The following is a 27,943-nucleotide window of genomic DNA, read 5'->3' as shown; positions in this document are numbered from 1 at the left end:
GGGGAAGGGGGGGGCGTGGTAAAGCATGTAGAGAATGGAGCAGGCGGGGAGGAGGGTGTAGTGCTGCATGCTCAGTGCTGTCAGCGCTGAAACGCCGGCATGTCAGGAAGAGGAAAAAAGGGCAATGACTCCCCCCCCCCCCCTCGCCATCCTCCTCTGGATGCGCAGTATGCATAGCTCAGTGCTCGTTTTTGCAGCCCATGTTTCTGTACGTGGCCCACTATGCAACGCACTACAGCACCGCCCCCGAGCGGCTGGAGGTTCCAGAGCACTACATGAGAGGGTACGAGTTCATCAGGCACGCGAACCGCACCCGCTACGCAGGTGAGTTCATCACTGCTTATCTTGAAATGAACTTCAATTGCGTGTTTAAGCCCAACTCTTTGATGGTATGATTCTTTGATGGTTGCTGAATCCCATCACGCAATGATGGGATTCAGCAACGCCCACATCGGACTTCTCAAGGCGTCGACGTGGATGGTTGCTGACGCCACGCGGATAAAATATACTGCCGGACGACGAGTGTTTTGAGAGCCTCAACAAGCTATTTGTTTTTAGTACTCTTCTAGACAAGTATTAGCTGCTGCCCTCCAGCTAACAGTGAACATCCGGAGGGTTCGCGGGAAATACTAGCAACAAGCTAATGAAGTTAGCAAGTGATCAGAGTTTTCTGGGAAAATAGCGTATATAAGTCGGTCACTAATAATTAAATGTTGCCCAGTCGAAGAGGGTTACGCGTATTAATGCCTATTTTAGAAAACGGACATTTTACTGCGTTTTCTAATGGCGCATTATTTTGTACTTATTTTGTACTTATTATAAACCAAGAACATAATTCAAATTTGAAACACATAGTTCTGAAGTATTCAGATTTGGCTTAAAGTTCTACTTCAGGACTTCTATACGTATTTTATTCTTGCAAAATAATTCCTTGTCGAGTTCTTTCTTTAAGCCATATGGAAACATAGAGCAGACGTTAGATTATGGTCAAGTTGAAGAACAATGTAAAGGAGCTTCAAGTGCTCCTTTTGTGGTATAGCAATGATTATCAGGTGTATAGATTAGCAAAGCTGCATCACCAGCCGTGGCTAGATAAAAAATGCAGATCAACTGAAAATATACCACTTATGCACGATTTCTGCAACTTCCTACACATATACCTACAAAGAGGAGCAAAAACTGGGGAACTACATTCAATATGGAACAAGCTATGGTGAACGAAATCAGAACCACTGCCATTCCTATAATTCCGAGTGAGAACAATACATGGGGGGAATACATATAAGAACAATCAGGAAGTATTGGTCACCATCTTCGAGCTTGATAAAATTTGATCTTAGGACAGGCTTTGGACCTAGCTAGGGCTGTGATTTTGAACGCAGTCTTGCGAGAAAAAAATTGCCGGCCTAAAAAAAAAATATACACCTCTTCGCTGATGAAAACGCTTTTCAGCGAATTTCCCACTTTCTCAAATTTGAGAGTATTAAGAAAATGGTATTGTGCTCGATCAGAATATTTTTTACAGCAAGAAACGCGTAAAGTCGAACTTTATGCACCTTTTGTTTTATTTCATTCGGGAAGTAATTCTGGGTTAAACACCCCGGATATGGAAAACGTCCCCAAAACGTGTAATCTAGGAATTTATTTCTCCAGCCACGTTAAACTGAGAATAAGAAACGCTTAACCTTGCACTCGGCCGCGCAACGATTGAATCAGCGAAGCTGGGCGATCGTAGCCCAACATTTTCCGGAAATGCCGCGTGAACTTTTCATCTTATTACTCATGATGATGATAATTTCTTTTTGTGCGTCTCGGACTTACGGCCGTCACTGCGCGTTGCATAGCGCAGCTTGCAGCACCGACACCGCGTTGCAATGCCAACAACGCGTTTCAGCAGACTCGCTCCGTGAATGCGTCTCTCTTTCTCTCTCGCTCTCATAGCGCGCAAAACCTCTTCACCTCGCAGAGCACGAGCGTACCAACGCCCCAGCTGTGGACGATGACGCTCGAACGCAATGATGTGGTTCGCATAAATGCACGTTCTGCAAGCGTGGCTGTATAGCCTAGTGGTTACGACGCTCGCTGTGGTACCAGGGATACGCTTCTTCGAATCCCGCCTCGGCAAGAAAGTTTATTTTCTTTCTTGGTTGTTTCTTGATACGAACCAAAAATTACGGCTACATACAGCTTCGCTGTTAAAAAAATGTCATCGTCTATAGACATGCGAAGCTGTGCTTTGTTTCGGGGTAATTTTCGTGGCTCCGCAAAGCGCCGTTATACATTAAAGCTTCCCTCAAAACGTAAGCGGTTTCATAAAAACGTTGGAATTTGAACATCGTTTTTAAAAAAAGGCAATGTTTATTTTTCTGAAAGTCACCAAGGACGGGGTCTACTATTCTACCTCAAAGGCATCGCAATATTAAGTGGGTAACAAGCTATAAAGCGTCAAACATGACCAACTCAAGTTGCAAAGCGCCAGGACATAAATTTAACGCGCTTTTTATTTTGTCAGCAGCGCTAATCTAATCCAGTGTACTTGTAGTCCCTATGAGCGCCAGGACATAAATTTAACGCGCTTTTTATTTTGTCAGCAGCGCTAATCTAATCCAATGTAAAATTTATTTTTAAAAGGTAGCTCTGCCTTCCAGTTACTCGTGCTGTGACCATTGCGGTTTTTGTTAAAATTGTGGATTTGTGGGGCGCAAACTGGGTGTTGTTCACAAAGAATGCTAATTGCATTAAAATGTGATGATGATTCATGCATATTGTTACTCTGGCGAAATGCTCCACTGTGAAATTACGCCTTTATCACCACAGGCATGGTGGCCGCTTTGGACTATTCTGTGGGCCAGATCGTATCCGCCCTGGACGAAGCTGGCATCCTGAACAACACGTTCCTCGTGTTCACCTCGGACAACGGCGCCCCCACCACATTCTGGGAAACGCACGGCGCCTCTTCGTGGCCGCTACGGGGAGAGAAGGACACGTTGTTCGAGGGTGGCGTCCGAGTGCCGGGTAATCGTGTGGGCCCCAGCGCCGCTGTGGCACGGCGTGGGAACCGAGTACGACAGGTTCTTCCACGCAACTGACTGGTTGCCTACGCTCTACGAGGTGGCCGGTGAGTTTAGTAATGATAACAGCCACCAGTCAGGGAACATTTGTAACGGGTGTGCGCACATCCGAAGTTTCGAATGCGAGTTAATCTTTCTGTTTCCAACCAGAATGCTATTCACGAAGGTGATGCTGCAGTCTGTTCGAATACAGATTGTGGTCAGATAAATTTACGATTTTTCGGCAATTGTTAAAACAGTGCCTGCGACGCAAGACGGTTGAGTTAGTAAATCTTGTGAAAGCAAATAAACGGGCGGATACGCCCCCAGCGCTCGCTCTGATCGGACGTATTTATCCGTAGCTCCGGAGTTTCACCCGGTTTATTGGTGTTTTCCCCGTTGCTGGAACGCTGTTCTTGTGGACCGATTTGGCGGTTCATAATCACTACTGGCGCCTATTTACAAAGTTCGTCGGCATCTACACCCTTCTGCTGCGGCGTCCAGCCTGAGTTCTTGTGCGGCTTCGCCACTGCGAGTGCCCCCGCGGCACTCGCCGCCTCCACACGGAGCATCGAAGTGGTCGTCCGCTGTGTCAAAGGTTCGGAACGTTACCGATGCAACTTCCATTCTCGCCAGGAGTGTCTCCACCTTGGGGACGAGTGCAACGTGCGAATAAAGTAACCTGAGGACGGATACCACTAGCACGGAGCACAGCAGCCCTGCAGTCACAGCGCACACCTCGGCCAAGAGAATGACGGAACCTAGTAGCCTTCCAGCGGATGGAAATGCTGCTCCAGCGGCGCCAAAAAGACTTCGCTCATCACAAGGCCCATCCCCTCGACCGACACATACGCCCCCGGTGTCGCCAACGACATCGTTGTACAAAATGGTTATCAAGCCTCGTGCTAGATGCCCGACATGTCCACTCTGCCCAATCGTACCATTCAAGTGTCGAGACGTCCAGACTTCAAGGTTTCACCCTACACAAACCTACCCACACCGTCTCAGTATGGGTGTCTGCGATGGCACTAGTTTATAAGCTAGAAGAACTGCAAGAGATTCAAGTCTCTGAAGAATGTGGCCTTCCAGTCCAGGCGTACCTCGCCAGTGGTACTGATTTAAGGCGCTATAGTGTTGACCATGACGAAGAACCTGAAAAGTTCCTGCAGGAACTATCGTGTCCTACGCACAAGGTTGTGGCTGCTCGCTACCTAGGTAGCGGTCGTACATGCCTTATCACGCTTCAAGGTCCTGAGCGTATCAGGACCTTGAAAGCCTGAAGGTATCATGTACTACGGCTGCATACTGCGCTCGCGCCCGTTCAAACCATCCGTTGTGTACTGCTACTCCTGCTTTAAACGGGGACACATGAAGTCATCGTGCCCCTTTCCACCTAAGGGCGACACCATAGAGCCTGACCCATTAGCATCTTTTTGATGCGGCCTAGGCCAAAGAAATGATCATGACATCACTTCTACGGCATGCCTTATGAAGTTGAAAGCTACTAAGAAAGCTCGACAACGCCGCTCTCGGCAGCAACCAAGCACCCCTCAAGGTCCATCGATGAAACAAGTCCCTCTGTACAACAGTTACGCCGTTCTAGCATCGCTGGAAGAAGACGCTAGCCAGGTGACAACAGCAAGTACAGCGAAAAGTAATGCGGCCAAACCTACATATAACGCAGCTGTTAGAGCGTCCACTGTGCGACCACAACGGCAACGGACATCACTATCGATAGAAGACAAGCCGGCTCCCTTGGCGAATGAAGAAATCGACATCGACGCTCGCCTGGCCCAACACCACCTAGAAGACTGAAGGACCCCACACGGTGGCGTGACGTCACGCAGGTCAGATCGTGCTGGAAGTTGGCTTCACCTCGCCCTTTCACTCCATATAAGTGGCGCGTAGTCGCGAAATAAAATTAAATTAGCTCACTCGTGTTGCACGTAAAAATGAACTAAAGTGCCGCGTTTACAGTTATGTACGCAGTTCGGTCAGGAAAGATCATCACAGTTTGTACCCTCGCGCCTTAAGAAGACGCTTTGCGTATACATGTAAAAAACCGTTTTCTAAATGATTCGAAGGAATTCGTCTAAACTTTTATCATCAGTGTTGGGTATCCTCTCCATATTACGCAGGTACGAGGTAATCACTTTTCAACCCTGCCGTGATTCCTATATATTTTATACTCCCAGATCTTTTCTTCTAAAGCTTCAAAAGCTCTAACAGGTTTGTTAGAAAAATGACAACATTTAACATTACATGAAATTAAATGCCAATAGTTGAAAGTGGAAGAAACACGAATACTCATAAAATGACACTCATTTCTGCCCAGCAGCAATATGAGATCGTTTATTATATACAGCTTGACAGTCTGTTCTGTGTGGAGCAACACGTTATTAGTAAAGGTGCACATGCAACTCAGTGTCGGGAAAAATATGGTGCAATAACATTTCTATGAATGCACTTACTGCTTTTGCACAAATTATTGCTTCAAGCATGCAGGACACCGACGTGCACGATTTTCCTGAAGCAGAACAGAAAGATAGAGATTAGAAGCCTTCTGGAGAATGGTAGGATGCTGGGTATATTATTTGACATTGATGAGAGAAAAAGTATTTTATTTACAAACTATACTGTGGAAGCAAAAGTGCATAAAAGACACCTCAACTTTTAACTGTTTCAAGTTTTCGCTTTGCCTTTATGGCAGACAACTTGTCGTTTGATGTTTTGCATAAGTTGTTTAGAAGGGTGTTTGCTGCTGCACTCAAAATGTAATGCATGACTTGTTGAGGAGAATGCCCATTAACACAAACAGCCAGGTCATCAGCATCATTGAGGATACCATGCACAAGAGCCACTAATACTTATTTCTCCTTAGGAAGCGCAAAAAACTGAGTGGCGAAGCGTAGACTCTTAAGCTTGTCGAGCCCTATTTCTGTGGTAAGTACAGCATTTATACCAAGTTCACGCGGGAACTTCAGCCCACACCTGGTCATGCTCGTAATAAGGACATTTTTCGTAATATCTATCTCTGCATCATCCATTACCAGATTTTCTTTGCATGATTGGCATAACAGTTTCTTTAGAGCTGCATGAGCGCAGTAGTCTGCAACATATTATTACGATAGCATCGAAAGATGTTGAAGAGACGAGCCGCCGTTACTGTTGTCTGGGCAGTTGCGAAGTTCCGCCCTTACCTTTACGGTCGCCCTTTCTCTGTCGTCACTAACCATCATGCTCTCTGCTGGCTCTCATCTCTCAAAGATCCTACAGGCCGGCTTGGTCGATGGGCTTTGAGGCTACAAGAATTTTCATATTCCGTGGTGTACAAGTCTGGCCGCCTGCACCAAGACGCTGACAGCTTGTCGCGTTACCCTGTTGACGACTCTGACTCCTCCAATACTGACAGTGCTGCTTCCGTTTTCTCAGTATCCCAGCTCCTTCATTTCGCCGACGAGCAACGTCGTGATGCCTACACCAGAGCACTCATCGACCGTTTGGAACACTCTCCGGCCGATACTACTCTATGCCTCTTCCTACTCCGCGACGGTACTCTATACCGTCGTAACCTTCATCCGGACGGCTCCGAGTTCCTACTTGTAGTCCCTAAACACCTCCGCTCAACCGTTCTAGAAGAGCTTCACGACGCCCCAACGGCAGGACACCTCGGCGTCTCTCGAACCTATGACCGAGTACGTCGCCGTTTTTTCTGGCCGGGCCTTGCCCGTTCCGTACGGCGTTACGTCGCTGCTTGTGAACTTTGCCAACGACGCAAGAAGCCTTCCCAGCTCCCCGCTGGTTACCTGCAGCCGCTCGACATCCCTGCCGAGCCCTTTCATAGTGTTGGCTTAGACCTTCTCGGCCCCTTTCCAGAATCTACATCAGGAAACAAGTGGATAGCCGTCGCTGCGGACTACGCGACCCGCTACGCCGTAACACGCGCTCTTCCGACCAGTTGCGCTACTGACGTCGCGGACTTCCTCCTCCACGATATCATTTTGATGCATGGTGCTCCGCGTCAAATGCTCACCGACCGTGGCCGTACGTTCTTGTCCAAAGTCATTGACGACATCATGCGTGCCTGCTCAATACAGCACAAAATTACCACCTCCTACCACCCACAAACGAACGGCCTCACTGAGCGTTTGAACCGCATGCTTACAGACATGCTATCGAAGTACGTTTCCGCCGACCACCGTGACTGGGACCTCGCTCTACCTTACATTACCTTTGCATACAACTCTCCCCGTCTCGAAACTGCTGGCTTTTCCCCGTTTTACCTATTGTATGGCCGAGAACCGACGCTACCACTAGACACTGTGCTTCCGTTCCCCACAGCTTCAACTAGCGATTATGCCCGTGATGCAATCGCCCGTGCTGACCATGCTCGCCAACTTGCGCGTGCTCGTCTGCAAGTGTCTCAAGAAAAACAGAAACAACGCTACGACCTCCGTCACCGTGATGTGCATTTTGCGCCCGGCACCCTCGTGTTGCTTTGGTCACCATCGCGTAAAGTTGGCCTTTGTGAAAAACTGCTCTCCTGTTACACAGGCCCATATCGCGTGCTCCGCCAAGTGACCGATGTCACCTACGAAATCGTTCTAGCCACGCCCTCTACGTCCTCCGCTGTGACAACCAGTGATATTGTCCACGTAGCCCGGCTCAAACCCTACACCTCTCCAAGCACCTTGGATATTTAACAGCACCGTGACGGCGCTTTTGCCGCCGGGGGGGTAGTATTACGATAGCATCGAAAGATGTTGAAGAGACCAGCCGCCGCGCGAAAGACGACGAAGTGTGTCTGTGCTCTTGGTGCGAGCGATTGTGGGCCTGGCTGTCTGGCTTCTGTGTAAATAGCCTGTAAATAGCCTCTTTCGTCTGTGTCTTCCCACACGTAACAATATGTCACAGATGGACGCCGTGCCACTTTCTTCTCAATATCGCTGTCACTGTGACATCAAACTGGCTTAGCAGCGAGCTGGTAATAATGATAGGAACATCGCAGATCATGTCAATGTCTGGCAACTCGAGCCCTTTCTGTAACAGCAGCTTTGTCTCGGACTCATAAATCTGTCGAATTGACTCATGATAGTTTCCACCATAGAACTGATGGTACCGACCAAAGCGATCCTCGAGAGAATCTGTCTCAAGCTTGCCCAGCAAAACACACTGCATACCTAGTTCTTCAAGGCAGTAGATAGTGATCTCGTGGAGCCCATGAGTTGTGTGATATAAAGCTGAGTGTGTTTCCCTTGTCAAATGTCCTGCATCGTGCTTCAAGCTTTCCCAGTAGTTTGGCACTGCATCATTTTCTCCAAGAACTGTAACTGGGGACAAGATGTTGAGGTTATAGGCTTTTGCAGGTCGTATGAAAGCAGCTGACCCTTTCGTGGAGTGCTAACGATAACATAGTTCCACCATGTTAGCAGCGTGTTGATGTACTGAGCCGTGCTGAAGGTTGCTATTACGAAGTGTTACCACAGTTGATAAACTGAATATTCTCAATGCCAACTTTACATTTTGCCTCGATCTCCACGTTAGAAGGATTTAATGCCTTCAATGACAATGTCGGAGCAATCTTCAAAAGCTCATTTTGTTCAGACTCATGCACCTCACATAAAGTGTTCAATGATGCTGTCAAAATTTTCGGGTTTGGGGTCTGTACTTTTTGGATCTGGGAAGTACATGCGCCTTCCTACATTGCGCTGGTTTAACCAGTTATTTCTGACCCATTTCAACAAGTGGACAGGCTCCACGTCAAAAAACAAAGGTCGTTGTTGGTCGGCTGGATGTTGATAAACTATCTTTAGTCTCGGGGAGGGGGCTTGATAACAGCGACATTGTCTTTCTGTTGATGGAATTGTTGTCAGATAAGACAGCAATCACTTTAAACCGAGTATGCTCAAGCTTGACAACAAGCATTCGCCAAAAATCATGCAAGCATTTTGCATCAATTGTAGCCACATGGCAAAATATGCACATCTGTTGTTAGAAAGGATACTCATGAGTCATAAAAACATACGCTGTTTTTGCCGGGCGTGCAGTGTTGACTGCTGCATCTGTTATTCATCCAGCTTTGAAATCAAAGTATGACTGAATGTGGATTTCATCCATCATTAAAGTTACTATCTTTTCATGTTCTTTCATTGTGGTAGGAACCTTCTTAGCATATGACATAAAACAGGAGACTTGCTGCTCTTTGGCTGGGCTAACGTGTTGAGCGGAGCAGAGAAGTCTTATTGTTTAAGGGTGAGGAAGCTTTACCTTCAATGAGCCTCTCAGGAATCGATATGCGTGCGGCGAAATGGTGTAGAGGAGACTTGCAAATACCAGCAGATATGACGCGTAGTGTGCTGCGTTGTTAAGGATGAGCTCCAGTAGGGATTTTATAAATTTCACAATTTCCAGGTGCCATGCGTGTAGCTGATGCTGCTTATCATTGCATATCAACTCCTCCAAAAGTACCACCACAGTTGCAAGCACTTGATGAGCCAAATGAACATTGTTGGAAGAATAAGGAGTGTGCAGACACTCAACATAATGAAGGATGTCACTTAGTTGCCGCAAGTCCTGCAACTGTACAGCCACACTGACACCATCAAGTTCCAGAATGCGCGTTTTCTCATGATACACTTCGACACATATGTCGTTCGAACAATCACTGATGAACGCACAGAGGCGCCCTGATCAACAGTCAAATCCAGGAGTAAAACCTTCGATTCCACGTTTATCACAGACCGAAACGGTGAGGTGTTGGAGCTCGGCAGAGCATGAAGAAATTCAGAAAAGCTTATGGCTTTGTTATTCTTCTGTTGTTGTTTTTCTTCCAGAGATTTTTCCATGACAATGCGGAGCGATTCATCCTCAACAAGTTTTCTTTTCTCCTCCGGAGCCTCCCGAGTGCATGCACTCTGATGAGAGATGTATTGAGGGCGATTCGGGAACACACTCGGTACCGCATCCGGCTTCAGCCGGAAGTCTTTCAGCGGCACTTCAATAATCTTCCCGGTCTTCACGTCTGTGTACTTTGACGTTTTAACATAGTCGCTGGCTACAAAATGCTTCTCGCAGAGCTGAAATGACAAAAAATAATTATGTCGGAACACGTTTAATAATGCCGAAAACGTAAACGGCTCGGTTTGGCTTTCCATAGAACAAAATAAGTATGTTCACGTTTCAGGTTCAGACAACGCAAGCAGGCCGATTAAGCTGGTGCTGGATACGTTCAGCCGCAAAAACGTGCGTTGCGTTAATAAAAAGCCCCCGTATCGAATCATAGGCCATATCTTACCACTGTGTTCTTCGTCGGAGCAAAATCCTTATGGGAAACCGCTCTTGTCCATGACGCCCGCCACACCGGAAACACGTTCGTTCGGAAACATGTGCACTCGCACACTCGGCCCTCCTGCATAGTTCGACTTGCAGTTGGTAGCGCAACAGCAGCCGGGCATTCTTGCAGTTCGTTCACGTGCACAAACACAGCACGAAATCAAACATATTGTCACGTTGCTGAGGGTGAGCTGCCTGGTAAGCAGGCAGACATAAGGATTGTGTTGGGCAATAAAAATTAGTAAAAATAACAATAATTAAAATAGTAAACTAAGCCCTGCCTGCTGCACCTAAGTATTGCAGGCTGCCAAATTGGCAGACAGAAAGACACACTGCGTCGGCGGTAAACTTGGAGAGTTTATTGGGAGAACTTGTGCCCTAAACCAAGCGAACAAAGCAGCAAGCGCGCCAACGGCGTTCGTCGGACTTAGCCAGCGCAAGCGGTGGTCCCGCATTGATATGGGAAACTGCGTGTTTGGACTCTAGTGCTTCAACAAACTAACGGCCTATCACCCATTTCAGGACTTGTGGCATACTCATCGCCTTCAATGCTGGACCGTAGGAGTGCTACGCCTGATGCCTCTCCAGGAAAGGCTGCAGCTTATGTACGATCCACCCTTTATCAGACCCGTGTCGATATTTCACGGCGGTACACTTTATGGCAAGAAATTGTGGCCGTATTGGTTCGTCTCCAACGCACGGACGCTATCGTGGTTTCGTACTATGCACATCCCTACAGTGGTCGTGGGGCTCGATTGGGTCTCGGCTGGTTGGCGCACCTACGACAGAAACATCCTGGTTGCCGCATTATGGTTGCAGGGGATTTTAACGCGCCCCACACCAAATGGGGTTACGCCATTTCCTGTGCCCGTGGTACGTGTGTTGGACACATTTATGAATGCCGAATTGACACTGCTTAATAATTTGTCAGTGCCTACTCGTCGGCGTGACCACCCTCGCGCACCGCCACACTCACCAGGTGAGTGTGGCGGCGTCCTTCCTAGCCACCTTTCTACCTTGGTGGCTAGGAAGGACGACAGTCTCGTGGTCATGTGAACCCGACGCCTGGGGTAGTGACCACCATATACGATTCACCTTGGCTTATCTTCGGGCGGAACAGGCCGCCTTCGCCGGCTGTGTCGAGTGGTGGACTGGGATCGATATAGGATGGTATCAGAAAACACTGTATCCAGCTCCATGCAGGACCCATCCCATTGTCTTAGTGCGGCACTAGTTGAAGCAACCTGTACGTCGTGGGTTGATTAATCGCGAACCGCTCCAGATTTGCAACTTCTGCGTCTCTGGGCGTCGCGCCGCCAAGGAGAACTTGCATCAGAACGTGACCCTTCATCAAATGCCCTCCGGTTGGAGGCCTAACGCCTTACTGCAGTAGCTCGGCGCCATGAACACCACTTAGAACGTGGCCGCTGGATATACTGATGCTCTTCCCTCGGCCCTTCATCGTCCAATGCCTCTATTTGGCGCACCTTCCATGTAATGGAACGCGGTCGGTACCCTCCAGAACCTGCAGCCTGCGTGCTGCTAGCATCTGGTCAGACATTAGCTGTAATCGCCGAAACGGTCACCCACACCTTTTCCCTGCTTCGAACACAGCACGCCCTCCTTTCGTTGTTCAAAACGGCCTTCCCACGGACGCAGGCACGCCGCCTACGCTCGCCGACGTCGAGGGAATACAAGCTGCCTTCACTATGGCGGAATTTTTAGCGGCAATAGACCTGTCGAAGCCAGGCAAGGCACCAGGACCGGATGGAATACCGTATGAACTTTATAAAACACGGAAGGCAAGGTTCTCCATGTACTGTTAGGTGTCATAAACGAAACTTGGGCTACAGGAGCCCTTCCTGACTTCTGACGTTATGCAGAAATGGTCCCTATTCCCAAACCCGGAAAGCCACCGCACAATATCGCTTATTATATGCGCCCAATAGCGCTAACCTCAACGTTAGGCAAGCTGATGGAGCGTCTGCTCGCGACACGTATCACATGGTGGCTCGAGTGATACTCCAGGTATCATCCAGGCCAAATGGGGTTACGTCCTCATCTGGGCACTGAGGATGGCCTTGAGTACCTTTCTTCTATGGCTCTCATCGAAGTCCGCTCCTGAAGAATTCGCACTATTCTGGCAATTGACATCCGCAAAGGGTATGACCAAGTGAGTCACCAAGCAATTATTCGAATTCTCCATTGGCTTCAGTTCCCTAGCCGTGTCTTCTCATTCGTCCAAGCCTTCCTGCATGCTCGCACCTTCTACATTCACCTGGCTGGCCACACAACAGGTCAGTTTGTCGCACATGGTGGTGTCCCACAAGGATCTGTACCCGCACCAGTCCTTTTCAACCTCGCCCTCCTTCCTGTAGCTTGGAAGCTAGCGACGATACATAAGGCACAATACATAATGCATGCAGTTGACATCCTCGTTTGGTCAGTTGATCCTGTAGTCTACCGCCAAGAACAAGTGCTTCATCATAATAATATCGCCAAAACCGTCATCAAGTGAAGTCCGATGGGCCACGGCAACAACCAAGTTCAACAGCGGATTGCCAGTTATCACCGAAATACGTCACCGTTTGGATGAGGCGCTCGTCGACAACGAACTACCAGTCTCTGCTGAGCATCGAGGACCACGTGAAATCAACCGAACCTACTTAAACGCGCAGCACTTTATCTTCGTGGGATTTCGGGCCGGCACGCTGGCTGACATGCCGCTAACACCACTGTTGCTTATGCAAGTCCTTATTGCAATCGGATCAGCGATCCTGCTTGGAGTAGATGGTGAGCGGGTACTGCTCCCACTATCGCCGAAACCGTCTTCATCAAGTGAAATCGGATGGGCCACGGCGACAACCAAGTTCAACAGCGGATTGCCAGTTATCACCGGCTTACATCAGCGTTTAGATGAGGCGCTCTTCGACGACGAACTACCAGTCTCTTCTGAACATCGAGGACCACGTGAAATCAACCGAACTTACTTGAATGCGCAGCACTTTGGCTTCGTGGGATTTGGATCCGGCACGCTGGCTGACATGCAGCTAACACCACTGTTGGTTATGCAGGTTAGTACTTACTATCCAATGCAACTACATGGTCCGCTATGTGCGTTGCCGGCTCCTCCCATGATAAGTGCTACTGCGCACCGTCGCAAACGAATGTGCGCGCGGCTGTCTTTGCGAAATTTCTGCCTCTTTGTGAATCCAGTTTTGTACTTGATTCTTCCTTTGTTGCTATCGGGTGATGTCGAGCTTAATCCTGGACCTCTCACCGAAGCAGCAATGGAGGTACTGAAAAGTTTACAGACTGGTCAGGCAGCAATCCTGAGCAAACTAGATACCATCGATACCAGGTTAGCCAAGCACGAGGCTATGCTGGCGCAAGTAAACAGTAGGCTTGGTGTAACTGAGGAACGGGTTGAAACCGTAAATAAATTAGTGTCGGATCAAGCAAATGCAATAAGATCGCTTGAACAACAAGTATCTGCCGTGCGAAACAAAAACGTCGATCTTGAAAACAGAAGTCGCAGGCTAAATTTTGTCTTCTATGAAATAGATGACGTAAACCATTCTGAAACGTGGATTCAGTCAGAAAACTTGGTTAAAACTATTTGCAAAGCTAACGTGGGGATCTAACTGGATTTGATACAAAGGGCACACCCTGTGGGTCGTTATAGCGATAGGTTCAAAAGGCCAGTCCTAGTAAATTTTTCTTCATATAAGGAAAAAAAGGACGTCCTGTCAAATGCTGATAAGGTCAAGGGGTCACCCTACAGTGTGGATCAGGATTATTCATCCGAGACCCAACAAATACGCAAGCATCTGTGGGAATACACAAAAGTTTAAAAAAAAGCGGACAGCAATAACAAGGTAAAGCTAAACTTCCACAAACTCGTTATTAACGGAAAGACCTACAAGTGGGACAAAGCAAAAAAAAAAAGTTGTTCCATTCAGGAAACAATGACGCAATAGAAAGGAAATCAAACAAGTATGCCGTGACGTCGTTGCTGTTGTAGTAAACTGTAGGAGCATAATAAACAAAGTCGATGAATTGGCTGGTCTGATAGAGTCCGTTAAGGCTGACATCGTTTTCGGCACAGAATCGTGGCTGAACCCGTCTATCGCGGATAGTGAAGTATTCCCTAAAGAATTCATTGCTTAGCGGAAGGACAGGCCCAGCCTCGGTGGAGAGGTGTTTTTGTTCATTCACTTTTCTCTTAAGTCGTTTATGCTAGATCTTGATACCAACGATGTTGAATCAATTTGGTGCTCAGTCACCCTACCTGATAACTCCTCGTACGCTGTTGGAGCATTCTACAGACCACCGAGTTCAAATTTAAAACCGTTAGAATCTTTGTATGACATTGTTTCGGAGGCATCCCGGCAGCCTATTTTGCTTGCGGATGATTTTAACTTACCTGACTTGGAATGGCTAGAAGGTGATTGTGTATGCAAAGTTGATAGTCGTATCAACTTAGAAATGAAAAACATTGTAAACAGCTTCCGACTATTACAGTATGTCAATGCTCCAACACAGAATAGTAACATTCTGGTCCTTTTGTTCTGCACCTCACCTACGTTCACTCCGCGTTTGCGATTTTCAAAGCTCTTACGGATAGCGGCAAGTGATAAAATCACATGCAGTGATCGCGACGACTGGCTTTGGCGATTGACATCGAATGACGCAGCACGCATACCTAGTTCGTTGGCAATGGCGGCAGCTATACTTCGCGATCACTAACTGGCGATAGCACGTCATATACGCAGAATCTGCCACTTAAGTTCTTCTTCTTTCTGGGGTTTTACGTGCCAAAACCAGTTCTGATTATGAGGCACGCCGTAGTGGAGGGCTCCGGATTAATTTTGACCACCTGGGGTTCTTTAACGTGCACTACAACGCAAGCACACGGGCGTTTTTGCATTTCGCCTCCATCGAAATGCGGCCGCCGCGGCCGGGATTCGATCCCGCTACCTCGTGCTCAGCAGCGCAACGCCTTAGCTGACTGAGCCACCCCGGCGGGTGCCACTTAAGTTAGAAGTGACTTACCGTGGAGGCTTTGTTGTTCAATCAAACGATGAACGACTGTCCCCTTTTCGCGGCGGCGAAACGTGGCCGGCTGACACAAGATTTTTCTTGGTTGGCCTTGGCGCCCGCCGCATGCCCGCGGAACGGATCGTCTTTCTCCGGGGCTGTGCTGCTCCGCGATGTTGTGCGGGCACACGGTGGGACAACTCCGAAACAAAAAGTAGTGCGCTGATCTCCGCACCACTTTGTGCTCTGGATGCCTGTTCTAGAGCACAAACTGGTGCCGAAAAACGATGCGCTCTTTGATCTGCGTGCGTTAGCGATACGTCGCTATGTTTCGGACCAGCCTCATGCAGCTTAAGAAGCAGTATATGCTACGTTTTGCTCTCTGTTGCCGCAAGAGTGGAACGGGCATTCTACTCTCTCTGAGAAGGGCAGAGTAGAAATAACAGTTTACTCTCTCACTGCGGATAGAGTGAACAATGCGTTTCACTCCTCCCGACATCTTGAGAGAGTGAAACAATGCCTTGAAGAGTGAATCAGCCCCTTCTCTCCTTCGATACTCTCCGTAGTATTTAGAGAGTATTCCAGCGAAGCTGTTAAGGGCTAGTGCCCTCAGAATCCTGTCCGCATGTAGAAACATACTATCATCATCAGCATTGGCTCAAGCGTCATCGTTTTCTTCCTCATCTGGCTCGTTGGCGCCCCTCGGTTTGCGCTCGTGCCGTTGGATGCCGTGTCGAGCACGCCCTCGTGCCACTGCTCCCGCGTTCGTCGTCGTTGTCTGATTCCACAGCTGGCTGCGTTGCTGCTAGTCATTCCAGCGTAGAATTTCACTTGTCTTTTGTCGTCGTAATGGGAAGGCCGCTTTTACGGGGGTGTGATCCATTGCTTAAGGGGGTATGAGCCATTCATGAGAAACTGACGACGTGTCCTAAGACATTTGAGCAGCGCCGCCGCAAACGCACTCGGGAAAGGGCTCGTCGTCGACGTGCCGATTCTAGCGCGAGAGCTACCGAAGTCCAGGCGAAACGTCAGCGAAGAGTCCCGGACCCCCAGTTGAGAGAGCACGAGGTTGACGCCAAACGTCAGCGTCGTCTTGCCCTCTAGGAACCCGACAACGGTGGTGCCATAGGTCGGCAGTGTGGGAGAATACTCACTCACTCTCACTCACCATATTTTTTCCAGGCCCCGCACTCACTCACATTCACACTCACCTACACTCACACTCACAGCATTCACTCGCAGTCACACTCACTTCCACTCACACTCACTGGCGCTCACTTGCACTTGCACTCACCTCCACTGACACTCACAGACACTCACTAGCACTCGCACTCATCTCCACTCACACTCACAGGCACTCACTCGCACTCACACTCACTGGCACTCACTCGCACTGGCACTCACCTGCACTCACACTCACTGATACTCACTCGAACTCACCTCCACTCACACTCACTGGCACTCACTGGCATTCACACTCACCTGCACTCACAATCACTGGCACTCACTCACACTCACACTCACCTGCACTCGCACTCACTGGCACTCACTCGCACTCGCACTCTTCTACACTCACACTCACTGGCACTCACTCGCACTCGCACTGACTTCCACTCACATTCACTGGCACTCACTCGCACTCACCTCCACTCACACTCACTGGCACTCACTCGCACTCACCCCTTTGAAATCAGTGCGAGTGTGAGTGAGTGCACTCATGAGTCACTGTGCCGATCTATACCGCTCCAGATTCGTGTATATGCATAAAGAAGCTTCCAATTTAGCACCTGTTGCATCGGGAGTGCCCCAAGGCAGTGTTTTGGACCCAGTTTTATTTTTAATATACATAAAAGATTTGCCTTCCCGATTACATGGTAACATCCGTCTATTTCGTACCGCGAAATTATTAGTCACAGTGATAATTACCATATACAAAATTCTGCCTTTTCTTGGTGTCAGGAGTGGCAGATGACTCTAAATGCCCAAAAATCTGTAACGCTAACAGTAAGAAAGAAACAGATATCTGAGTTTACTTACAATATTAATGACACATCTCTCACTTGTGCATTTCAGCGTAAATATTTAGGTGTCACTTTAACATACGCTCTCCGATGGGAAAGCCATGTTAACAAAATAACCTCAAGTGGAAATCAATGTACATGCTGAGCACAAAAGCGACCCTTCTTTCTGAGAGGACACCTTCGTCTTGCACCCCCAGATAAAATTTGCTGGCCTACAAAGTGCTTGTTTGAACAGTGCTGGAGCACGCCAATATTATTTGGTTTCCGTACACAAAAGAACTCATTGCAAGAATGGAAGAGGTGCAAAGGAAGGCAATAAGGTTCTGTTTCAATAAATACAAGTTAACGGATCCATTGACTCAATTATTAAAGTAAGCTGGTTTATTAACACTGAAAAGTAGAGCACAACTAGCACGACTAAAGTTTTCGTTTCAATTTATTCATGGTGACATAAACATTGACGTCAGCCCCAACCTCTCCCTGTCCATCTCTCTGTCATTGGCATTAGACGTGTTCATGCTTGCCGCCCATGCTCGCTAAGCTTCTCTTCGGTCAGATTGAGCCAAGAGAGCGGGAAATAGAGGGAGAGATTGACTGTCCGTATACTTAGTCAACCACTTAACGCCGAAACAAACACAAAAGGGAGAACGAAGTGGTATCTATCATTGCATCTTCGCCTTTTCTCCATGTATGCGAGCGTGCGTGTCGGTTACTCTGTGCTAACTTGGCTAGTTCCTCTTCCGCTCTGCCTGTTTATATGAGGAGCGTGTACGTACACGTTTAAGAGGGAAGCAGGAAGAAAATGAGCAGCCATTCCCCCCTCTGAAGGCGGATGACCAGCAAAGGTGTAGCAAATCACACGGTATTAAGCGTCTTCACTCAGTGGAATTCATGGCAAAGACTTTCCGGTCATGATTTGGATATGTCTGCCATCAGCGCTCCAGCCCATACATATTCCCTGGCGTATTAAAGAAAATGTCGCAGTTTTGCCCGAAAGGCGAAGCTTCGATTGCGATAGCAAATTAGTAAAGAGCTATACGAAGCAAGGATAGTAGTTTAATGGGCTGTATAAACTTGTAAACATTCGCGTACTAACTAAATAGACAAGCACGCTGTCACGCGCACACGCATCACGCATGAACGCATCTCGCTCGATGACCGCGGAAACTCGCTGTCAGAACGCTGGAGTAAGGGGGCGCAGATAGCCGCGAGCGAATTGACCTTCGTGCTGCCTCTCGCTTCAAAGCGAACTAAACGTCGAAAGCAAAGCGCATACGAAGTTACCGGCTCCAGTTGAACATTGTTCACATCGCAAATCGCTTCGAAGAGGAAGAGGAGGCCCGCGCGGGCGCGCACTTTTTCCACGTCGCAAATCGCTTTCGAGGTAGACACCCACGCGGCCGCCGCTGCGCAAGACGACCCTCCTCCCCTCCAACCCCCCCCCCCCCCCCTCGCGTGCCTGACGCACGACAGAAGCAGCGCGCTTCCGCCCCGCCTATTCGCTCGCGCGCACGAGATTGAGCAGCAAGTGTCCGCTGACCCTGGCAAGCTTTCACTCGCACACGCAGCGCACCGCCGGCACGCGGCAACGATTTTACCGTGTTTGTACTTTATAGGGAACCTCACAACGACGTCCATGACCACGGCAGTAGTTCGCTTGGAGTGTCCACATAATTGCTATCGCAATATAATATATCCACTCATTTCATTATACATTGTCTCACTCATGCCTGAACCTTGGATTAATACGACCTTAGTGAGTGGTTTCTATCTTGGCGTGCACAATCTGCTAGCGCGATAAGTCATCACCACGAGTGAGCTTGTATACACAACGTGCCTCCATTTTTCTTCAAGCAAGGTGAACCGATATCACCTCTGCTTATCATTCAAGCACTCACCACGTTCACACTCACTTCCACTCACAAGCACTCACTAATTTTCACACTCACCTGCACTCACACTCACGTTCACACTCACCTCTATACACCCAGAAGCACTCGCCACGTTCACACTCACCTACACTCACACTCACAGCACTCACTCGCACTCACTTCCACTCACACTCACTGGCACTCACTCGCACTCACGCCTTTGAAATGAGTGCGAGTGAGTGTGAGTGAGTGCGCCGACCTATTGGTGGTGCACGCCTCGGTAACGCTAGCGCCAACTTTCCCGGTGCGACGGCCAGGTTTCAACGCGAGCTTCTCAACCGGAACGTTCATGATAAACATGTTCAGTTAGGTCATGCCCAACGACGATACGCCTTCTCATCTTCGGGGCAATATTCACTACAAGCAGACCGACCATAGTCACAGCTTCGCTGGTTTCCATCTTTGCAGTAGTGGAAATGCTGAAATTTTTTAACAACTCTGATAGCGTCCGCGCAACAATGGTTTCTCGTGTACGGTCAATGTTCATATGCTGTGGCCTAAAGCTGTGGCCTCGCAGCGAAACATTCATGCAGGTGGACATGCATGCAGACACGCAGTCGGTCGCTGCGAACCCGTGCGATCGTGGCATTGAGTCTTCATTCTGTTATACTCCATTTGGTTATACGAACAGCACACTATAAGAACATATTTCACATAGTGTGATCTCAGTGACTTCAACCTTTCACGCAAGCTGGTTCGGGGGTCTCCATCAGGTCGACCGCGCGCAATGGGCGTTCACTGTACGTATTCGGTAATGAGATCGCACCTGTAAACAATACTGCGCTTTCTGTTTGCCCAATATTACTATTTTGGCAGTAACAAACCTCCCTCGCTGGGAGAGTACTTACAGAAATGGCCAGGAGGGCTCCCGCGTTGTGTTTTTATTGAGCGCCGACAGCCAAACAAAATGAGGAACGCACAGCGTTAACCCTCAAACTACGCAAGCGAGCCGCTTCCGACAGATGGCGACTACGCAAGTCCTCACCCCATTAGCGGATTCCCATACGCGGCTGCTATTCGCCAATAGCTGACGTCATTCAAAAAGAGTTTGGATCAGTGTGCTTGTTCCTATCGTTACTGTGTATATTTATTGACTAAGTGCAATAAACAGGCTGAAAGAAGCGAAAATGTGCTGTCGAATTTCGATAATGATTACGCACGTACAAAAGACACTGATTATCGTCTGCTCACGCTGGATCGCGGCAGCCTGCGTAGGAAATAAACTTTGGCCACACTGCTTATCGGTGTCGTAGCCAGTGGCGTAGCCAGCAATTTTGATCGGGGGGGGGGGGGGGAGGGCTCAAGTTGCAACGCGGCCTCCTCTTTATAAAAGTTGTCGAGGCATCAAATACATGAATAATAACTGCATTGCCATTGCCAATGCTATTGTATATTACATGCTGCAACCGAATTATTTAACGCTCCGCACTGTAAATACAAGTAAATTATGTATTTTTTCATAAAAGAATATCTTCGCATGTCCCAAAAATTGTGACAGAAATAGCTGATATCAATGCTTCCGCGTTTTTTTTTTGTCTATCTAATAAGTAAAGAAAATATCACGCGAACTTTAGAACTATATCAGTTCGAAACCAGCAAAGCAGTGCATGCAGCTGATATGAAAAACGTGAAGGCCATAAAATGAACAAGTTGAGGACAAATATTTTGATGAATCTTAGTCATTCAACAAAATTGTTTACCTTTTTGTACATATGTAACGGCCAGGGAAACACCTCAATGACGCTGTGCTTCGTTGCAATGGATTGCGCAGAAGCAGATGTTGCCAGTCGTATATTGTAATTGCACCGAAATTATAGTCGCAACAGTGAGTTCATATAAAAATAAGAATTTCCGCAAAATATGCATTAGAAATGCGAAGATAGACTGGAATATACAAATTCGAAAATGAACGGCAAGAAAGTGTCGCGTGAGACCAAGTTCACTGCTTGTATACACAAAACATCGCAACAAGATATTTAAATATACGTAAACGTCTGCAATAAATCTACGTATCTAAGGAAACGTCACTGTATATAATGCGTCAAACAAGACAAACATGTTGCGCCGTCACAGATAGCAAACTTCAGGCATACGAGTATAAAGACAGACGATCCAGGCAAGAACAAAACTATGATGTCAGAAATCGTGATATGCATTTGGGCCATGCTGCGGTCGCGACAGCACCATGTGGCTAGAATAATAGAAAAATAATGCAGAAATCAATACGAAAATGTGTATTTTAACTGCCTGCACAGCGGCAACAATTATTCTGCACCTCCCAAAAAAGAAGGGTATTGCTTCGTTTCAAAAAAGAAGTAAAAACATGTAGCTAAATGGGAAAGAAAATGGCAAACGAAAGCGACAGATGATGCGGCAAGTTGATTTACCCAACATACGAGTGCGGTTTTGGAAAACGCCGCGTGTGCCGGGCTTTCAATGAGCAAGGTCGGTCAAAATTGGTTATTGATGTCCCCGTAATTTTTGCATTTGCAGGATAATTTTGATCATCATGCCAACTGTTACAATACACGGTGAAAATTTCTGTGGTTTTACAAGCTAATGAACAGTCATACGTTTTCATAATTACGAGCTTATATAGTAAAGTGAAGGAACAGATATTTTTACACGCATTGATTTTTGCTGCTTCGCTATCTAAACGATAAACTTCACTCGGCGGGGAAGTTTAGCGAAGCGTTCAATAACTTCGGACACGTTGATGGCGACGTCTCTTTGGGCGTATAGAAGCGCCAGCATAACCATGCGTTCCTCAGACATCGTAGAGCGTAAGTGTTTTTTTTTTTTTGTAATCTCACGTTTGAAAATCTCTCTGCGCTAGCAGTGTAAATTGAAGTGTGACTAGAATCTGCAGCAGTTTCTACACATATACATATAACCTGCAGTATCAATGAGAGAAGGCATCTATTCCTGTGCTAAAACCTAAAAACACTTCTTAGATATCGTTTCCTCAGCACCACGCTCGACAAGATAGACAGACGTCCTCTTACGGAAGCCAGAATTCTTGGTCCCTGGTTCAAGCCGACGTCGGAACGAACTGCTTTAAAAGCGCTAGTACGCTTTTTAAAAGAAACAGGACTTAGTGAAAAACTATAGAATGTGCGGACTGATACGTTTCTTTTTCTTTTCTTTTTAATATTCTCTTGTTTTCTAATCTTTTCTGCCTTTACCCCCTCCCCCTGTGCAGAGTAGCCAACCGGACACTTAACCTGTTTAACATCTGTGCCTTTCACCTCTTATTTTTTTCCTTCCTTGTTTAGGTACCTTGCACAAACAGTAAGCTTTTCGATTCCAGCAATATCCGTCGTTTCGTCAGCAAGTACGGAGAACCAGCCTGAAGCGTTCACTTTTGCATCTAGGCCTTCTTTGATAATTTCACCACAAATTTCTATAAGTTGGTTTTGTACGTCTGGTTTAAATACGAGGCATTACTGGGGCAACTTTCCAAATGGTTCTTCAGATATGTATCTCCACAATCAGCTCGCATGCGAAGAAGTGCTCTGGAAATACCAGTATTTTCAGAGGGGCTTTGCTTAAGTCCAAAGGACCAGTGCCCCTATCGCCATGGAGAGCCAGACCTTGCCGCCCGCAAAAAAGAACTCTCTCAAGTTTATTAGGCCGTTAACTCTCTTCGATTTTCTCTTATTTTACTTTGCCTGCCCTGGTCCAGCAGATCGATCACATTGGGCGCGCTTCCTGAAAATGTTTGGAGAAAATTATCAGATGCCAACTGACAGTCACGGTGATATTTAATATTTTCGTATGTGTGGAAGATTGCGAACGCGTGCTTCCATTTCTGGCACGGCTTGGACACGCGCGTTCGAGTGCGTGCATGTTGGCCCAAGTTTATAAAAAAAAGTGGTCGCAGTTTCACCTGAAAGGCGAAGCATCAATTGCGATAGCAAACTTGTAGAGAGCTATACGGAGTAATGATATTAGCTTTATCAGCTGTATAAACTTGGACAGGCAGCAGCATCGGCAACACGCAGAACTGTTGTCGACGCCATCGGCGTTTTGCCCGCGTTCGCTCAAAATGCGTGCGGCGTTGGTGACTGTTGCCGGAGCCTGTGATATAAATAGGCACTTGGTGCCGCAGCTAAACGTCGCCTCCCTTCCCTCCCCCTCCCCCACGGCTTCTCGCGCGTCGGAAGAAGGTGCGTTTGCTCTACATATATGGTGATTGTAAAGGAGAAAAGAGACGCCTACTTCTGCAGCCCTTAAGCGAGCACGGCGCGGAACGCGCGTTTGTTCTCCGCCGTGCGTTCACTCTCCGTGAAAGACGCGCCCCTCGCGCCCTTTCACTCGCACATACAGCGTTCGGCGCGCGGCGACGATTTCTTCTCCAAATGACGTCATACGGAACCTCACGGCGACGGCGACGGCTACGGCGACGGCGACGCCGACGGCAGAAATCTGCTTTTGAGTGTCCATATAATTGCTATCGCAATAAAACATTGAACCCAGAAAGTTCCAGAATTAAAAATCAGAAGCACGCCTTTGAAAATGTCAGTGAACCTTTCGCGTCAAAAGGTTATCAGAACTTTATACCCATAAAGTTTCGGCATTGAAATCCATGCGCTCCGTAGATTCCGGGGCCGCTGCGAGATGCCGCGACGCGCCCGTTCGCTACCGAAAAGCCCTTGAAACTTTGTGCTCTGCTGGGGCTCCTTACGTTATGTGACTCCAGGTGCATGTGCGTTGCCACGAAATCCAGCCCGAGTTCGCAATTTTCGCACCGAAATTTCTTTTCGAGCGTCAAAAAGACATTGTAGACAAAATCCAGAATGATTCCCGGCGCCGGTGGTTGTTTTGTTCGGTGGTGCATGACAGCACGAAAAAATTTCGGGGGGGTGGGGGGCCTTAAGCCCCATCAGCGCCCCCCCCCCCCCCTAGCTATGCCCCTTGTCGTAGCCGTCGGGTCTCGCCAATTTCAAGCAGTTTTGAACGCTCAACTAGCCTTGGTCCACGCGAAACTCGGACCATACTCATGCTTGCCAACGCACGCTCACTCGTGGCCGCTCCGGCCAGACGTGCAGACTAATTTATAGCGGTTCAAAAATGCGCAAATTGGATGTGGCGACTATCTGTCTGTCAAGCTGGTGAAGGACAAAGCCAGTCCGCACCACGTAGCATGGTCAGACGGCTGCATATGAGGGCGAGCACCCACTCAAGCCTTGTCGTGCACAAAGAAAACGCTGTTCATACGCATTACGGCTGCATGTAGCTGCGGTGTGTTACGTAGTGCTGATACCGCGGCCACTGCGGGATGCCGCGACGAGTCCACTGCCTAAGCGCACTCAGGCTTGCTGAGGACAACCGCGTTTGGTTTACGTTTGGCGCGTCGTAGGTGCCAAAATCGAAACTGGCTTCGTCGTTAATACCCAAAACAAAATTTGAACTGCACGCCACAAGTGACATTTAGAAGGTGGAGCGTTGTGGCCACGCCCCACTCCGCCGTAGCCTTCGCGGTGCAAGGCGTTGAAGAAGTGGACGCACCGCGGATGCCGTGTTTGTTTTCCAATAACTCCACTTCTGCTGAAGCATTGCAGTACTTTTTGCGGCAAAGTATTTTTGAAATAGCCTATTTTCACTTGAAATGACTTTCTCCACTTTGATAAAAAGTGGTTCAGGGCCCCTTTGAAGAACTATGGTGCTCCTTTAGCCGACTGTTCAAGCATCTGACCGATATAATGAACATTGCAAGAAAAAGCAATCGAATAAGACACATTTTGTGTGCAAGGAACAAACTACATATCATGCTTCACTTTGCAATCCCCCCTGTTCAGACACGCCTTGTGAAGAAGGCGCTTGTTGATTGCTGGTTCAAACATCTTCCAGTCTGACCGATACAATGTAGGCCGCAAGAAAAACGATTCGAATAAACATTTTGTCTGAATGGGACACATTCCCTGCAGTTTAGTTTTGCACGCAAACCAACCCTTACGCGGAATTTAGAAGCCACCTTCTTCAGCCTGTGCGAGAAGGAATGAACGTAGGGGATGATGGCAGCTCGGCACTCCTCTTGCTCCTTAAGCTTTCTACACGCTGGTTGCTCTTTAAGTTCCTCAGTACACTCGATTCGCAAGCATGAAAACAGTTGTATAAATGCGTTCAGCGTTTCATGACTATGTTACGTGACAACTTCTCATAATACTGAGACATTGTTTGTGTAACAGCCCAAGATGGCGGCGCCCATGTATCGAATATGAAATCGTCTATGGAGGGGTCGGTTTTCGCACCTTCCACAATCGCGGCTATCCACCACCAATCTTGCTCGACGAGACGCGGTTCATTCTTGGTGACGAGGCCGGCGCGAAATGCAGCATGTCGCATCTCGACGCCGTCTGCAGCCGGAGCAGACCGACGAACGCCGGATACGTCGGCCGCGCTTCGTACTGTGGCGAGGGTAACCTGGGAGAGGATGGTAACCTCGCCGAGCGATAACGTCACGTGCGTCACATAGGAACGCCTCGCACCAGCTGTGCGAGGCGTTGCTAGGCAACGCGCGGTGACGTCGTCGCCAGGAGCAGCTTTTTGTTCTCACTACGCGCCTAACCAAGAGCTTGAACAGCTCCGCTGTTAAAAAGCCAACAGCACTGGCATAATCTATACTGCAGTAGTATACTCATCGTGCTATGGCCGCACGTTTCTGCGAAAATTCGAAATACGAAAATTCAATATTTTTCCAGGTACATCTCGTCGTGAGCAAACAACTTTTAGAGGGTTAAAATTGCAGGTAAATGTTGTAGACGTCATTTATAGCCAGCGTTTGTTAGAAGTTTCTTGCAACATGGCAAGTTTGGTCGCTTAACTGGATTGTTCCATAATATGTTTTACAATTTACGCTTTTATTATCTACTTGAGCTACCGCTGCAGACTATAGAACTGTGCATGAAAAACCCACACCGCTCTGGACTGAGATCCGTTGGCTGACACTGTAACGTTGTCTTTGAGAAATACATTGTTGTCTAGGAAATAAGCACTCTCAATAACTTTTGACGAACAAATACATCGTAAAAGTATATTGCGAGGACTGTAAGTGGACTGTCAGTGTAAGTGTACTAGCATAGGGAACGAGAGCGAACAAACGGAAACACTGCAGAAGGCGCGCGGATGCAGCCAGAATTGTAGTAGACGATAGGCGCGAGTCCTTGCCATGACGTCATGCTCGCGGCGCTCACGGCGCCGCGAGCATGACGTCATGGTTGTTCTCGGGGCTAATGGAAGCTCGCACGCACGCAATGTCAACACCTGAATATTCTTACATCGTGGTTGTCACGTCTCTTCACTAAGACTGTATATAATGGTATATTAGATCAAGCTATCCTGTCCTGGTAGAATCAGATTTGCCAGACTGACTTTGATTTCCCTCTTTCAGCTCATGTTTTGAATTTACTTTCTGTCACCCTTTCTTGTCGTATATACCTACATACCTGACATGCGCCTTCGAACAATAAAGAGTTGAAAGTTTGCGCACGTCTTTCCGCTTCATTTACATTGTCCTTGGTGTGAAAATTACAGCGTAGTAAATAGAACGACCGCGTTTCTTTTACGGCGCTTCGCCTTATTGCGGTCCAGCCATGGCTGCCCACGACTTATCGCGAACTCGAGCGCATAAGTACACATATGTTGTAGGTTAACAGCTCCGGTTGCCAGGCCGAAGAGCTACCATGAAAGGGCGTCCCGTAAAGAATGTTGGCTTCATGCGTGCTCTCTTCCCACGTGCCTAAAGTTACAGGACACGGGATCTGTTTGCAGACGCGCCAAATTGACATGGTAGAGCGAGCGGCACCAGGAGACGTTCTTTTTGGGACAAGCACGCGCGCTCCCTGCTACCAGCGCTCCTGAACCCGCCAGAGTTATGATAAGTGATGGTTGTCATCCACTGAAACGCTGTTCATTTAGTAAACGGCAGTTTACTAGAGTTTATGGGGCCTAACTTTATTAGTTTTGCAGGCGCAATTGGAATCAGCTAGCGCACGAAAGGGGTAATATAGGAGGTCGCAGGAAGCGGTCTTTGGCCTGCAGTGGAGAGAAAAAAAAAGATAGCCTGATGATGGTGATGGGGCCTACAAATCTGCAAGATTACTTGCTGTATTGTTAAATTCTTCGTTATCGCTATCAATCCTTCGCATTTTGAGCGATACTGCATCTCCGTCTAGCAGTGCACGTGATAACTAATGAGAGCCGTATCCCCGCAGGTGGAAACGCAACCAACCTGACAGGCATTGACGGTGTCAGCCATTTTCGGTCACTCAAACATGCCAGCGTTCCAACACCAAGAAGCGAAGTTCTTCTCAACATCGACCCTATCGATGGCAACGCGGCCTTGATCCAAGCTCCATACAAGCTCCTGTCTGGTTCGTTTCCCCGTGCTTCAACCGACTGGCTCGCGCTCCCTGGCGAAAGAAAGAAAGCCGAAGTGGAATCTCAGCACGCACGCGAAGCCTGCATGAAGTCGCCTGTGTTCAAGGTAAACGGCCGCAAATCAGCGCCAGTCTCAATTTGCTCTTGCGGATTACGGCATATATTCATACTATAGATTGTGGGGTCT

At 48.0% G+C, this 27,943-nt stretch overlaps 1 protein-coding gene across 1 annotated transcript; it reads left to right on the top strand.

Annotated features, from left to right (window-relative positions):
• Positions 1 to 200: 200 nt before the first annotated feature.
• Positions 201 to 27,695, top strand: LOC119439934 (arylsulfatase B). The gene is made up of 3 exons (XM_037704898.2): positions 201 to 324; positions 2,818 to 3,118; positions 27,591 to 27,695. Exons 1-2 carry the CDS (start codon positions 201 to 203, stop codon positions 3,087 to 3,089), a joined length of 396 nt encoding a protein of 131 aa, XP_037560826.2. The 3' UTR covers positions 3,090 to 3,118; positions 27,591 to 27,695.
• The last annotated feature ends 248 nt before the right edge of the window (positions 27,696 to 27,943 follow it).

The sequence above is a fragment of the Dermacentor silvarum genome, chromosome 2 (assembly GCF_013339745.2).
Source record: "Dermacentor silvarum isolate Dsil-2018 chromosome 2, BIME_Dsil_1.4, whole genome shotgun sequence".
Taxonomy (NCBI): Eukaryota; Metazoa; Arthropoda; class Arachnida; order Ixodida; family Ixodidae; genus Dermacentor; species Dermacentor silvarum.
This window is presented reverse-complemented; position numbering and strand designations above follow the sequence as displayed.

Bases quoted from the DNA above. Each gene is read 5' to 3' on its own strand.
- LOC119439934 (XM_037704898.2), top strand. From the start codon at position 201: ATGTTTCTGTACGTGGCCCACTATGCAACGCACTACAGCACCGCCCCC. The intron at 325-2,817 runs GTGAGTTCATCA...TTATCACCACAG, and splicing joins GAACCGCACCCGCTACGCAG to GCATGGTGGCCGCTTTGGAC.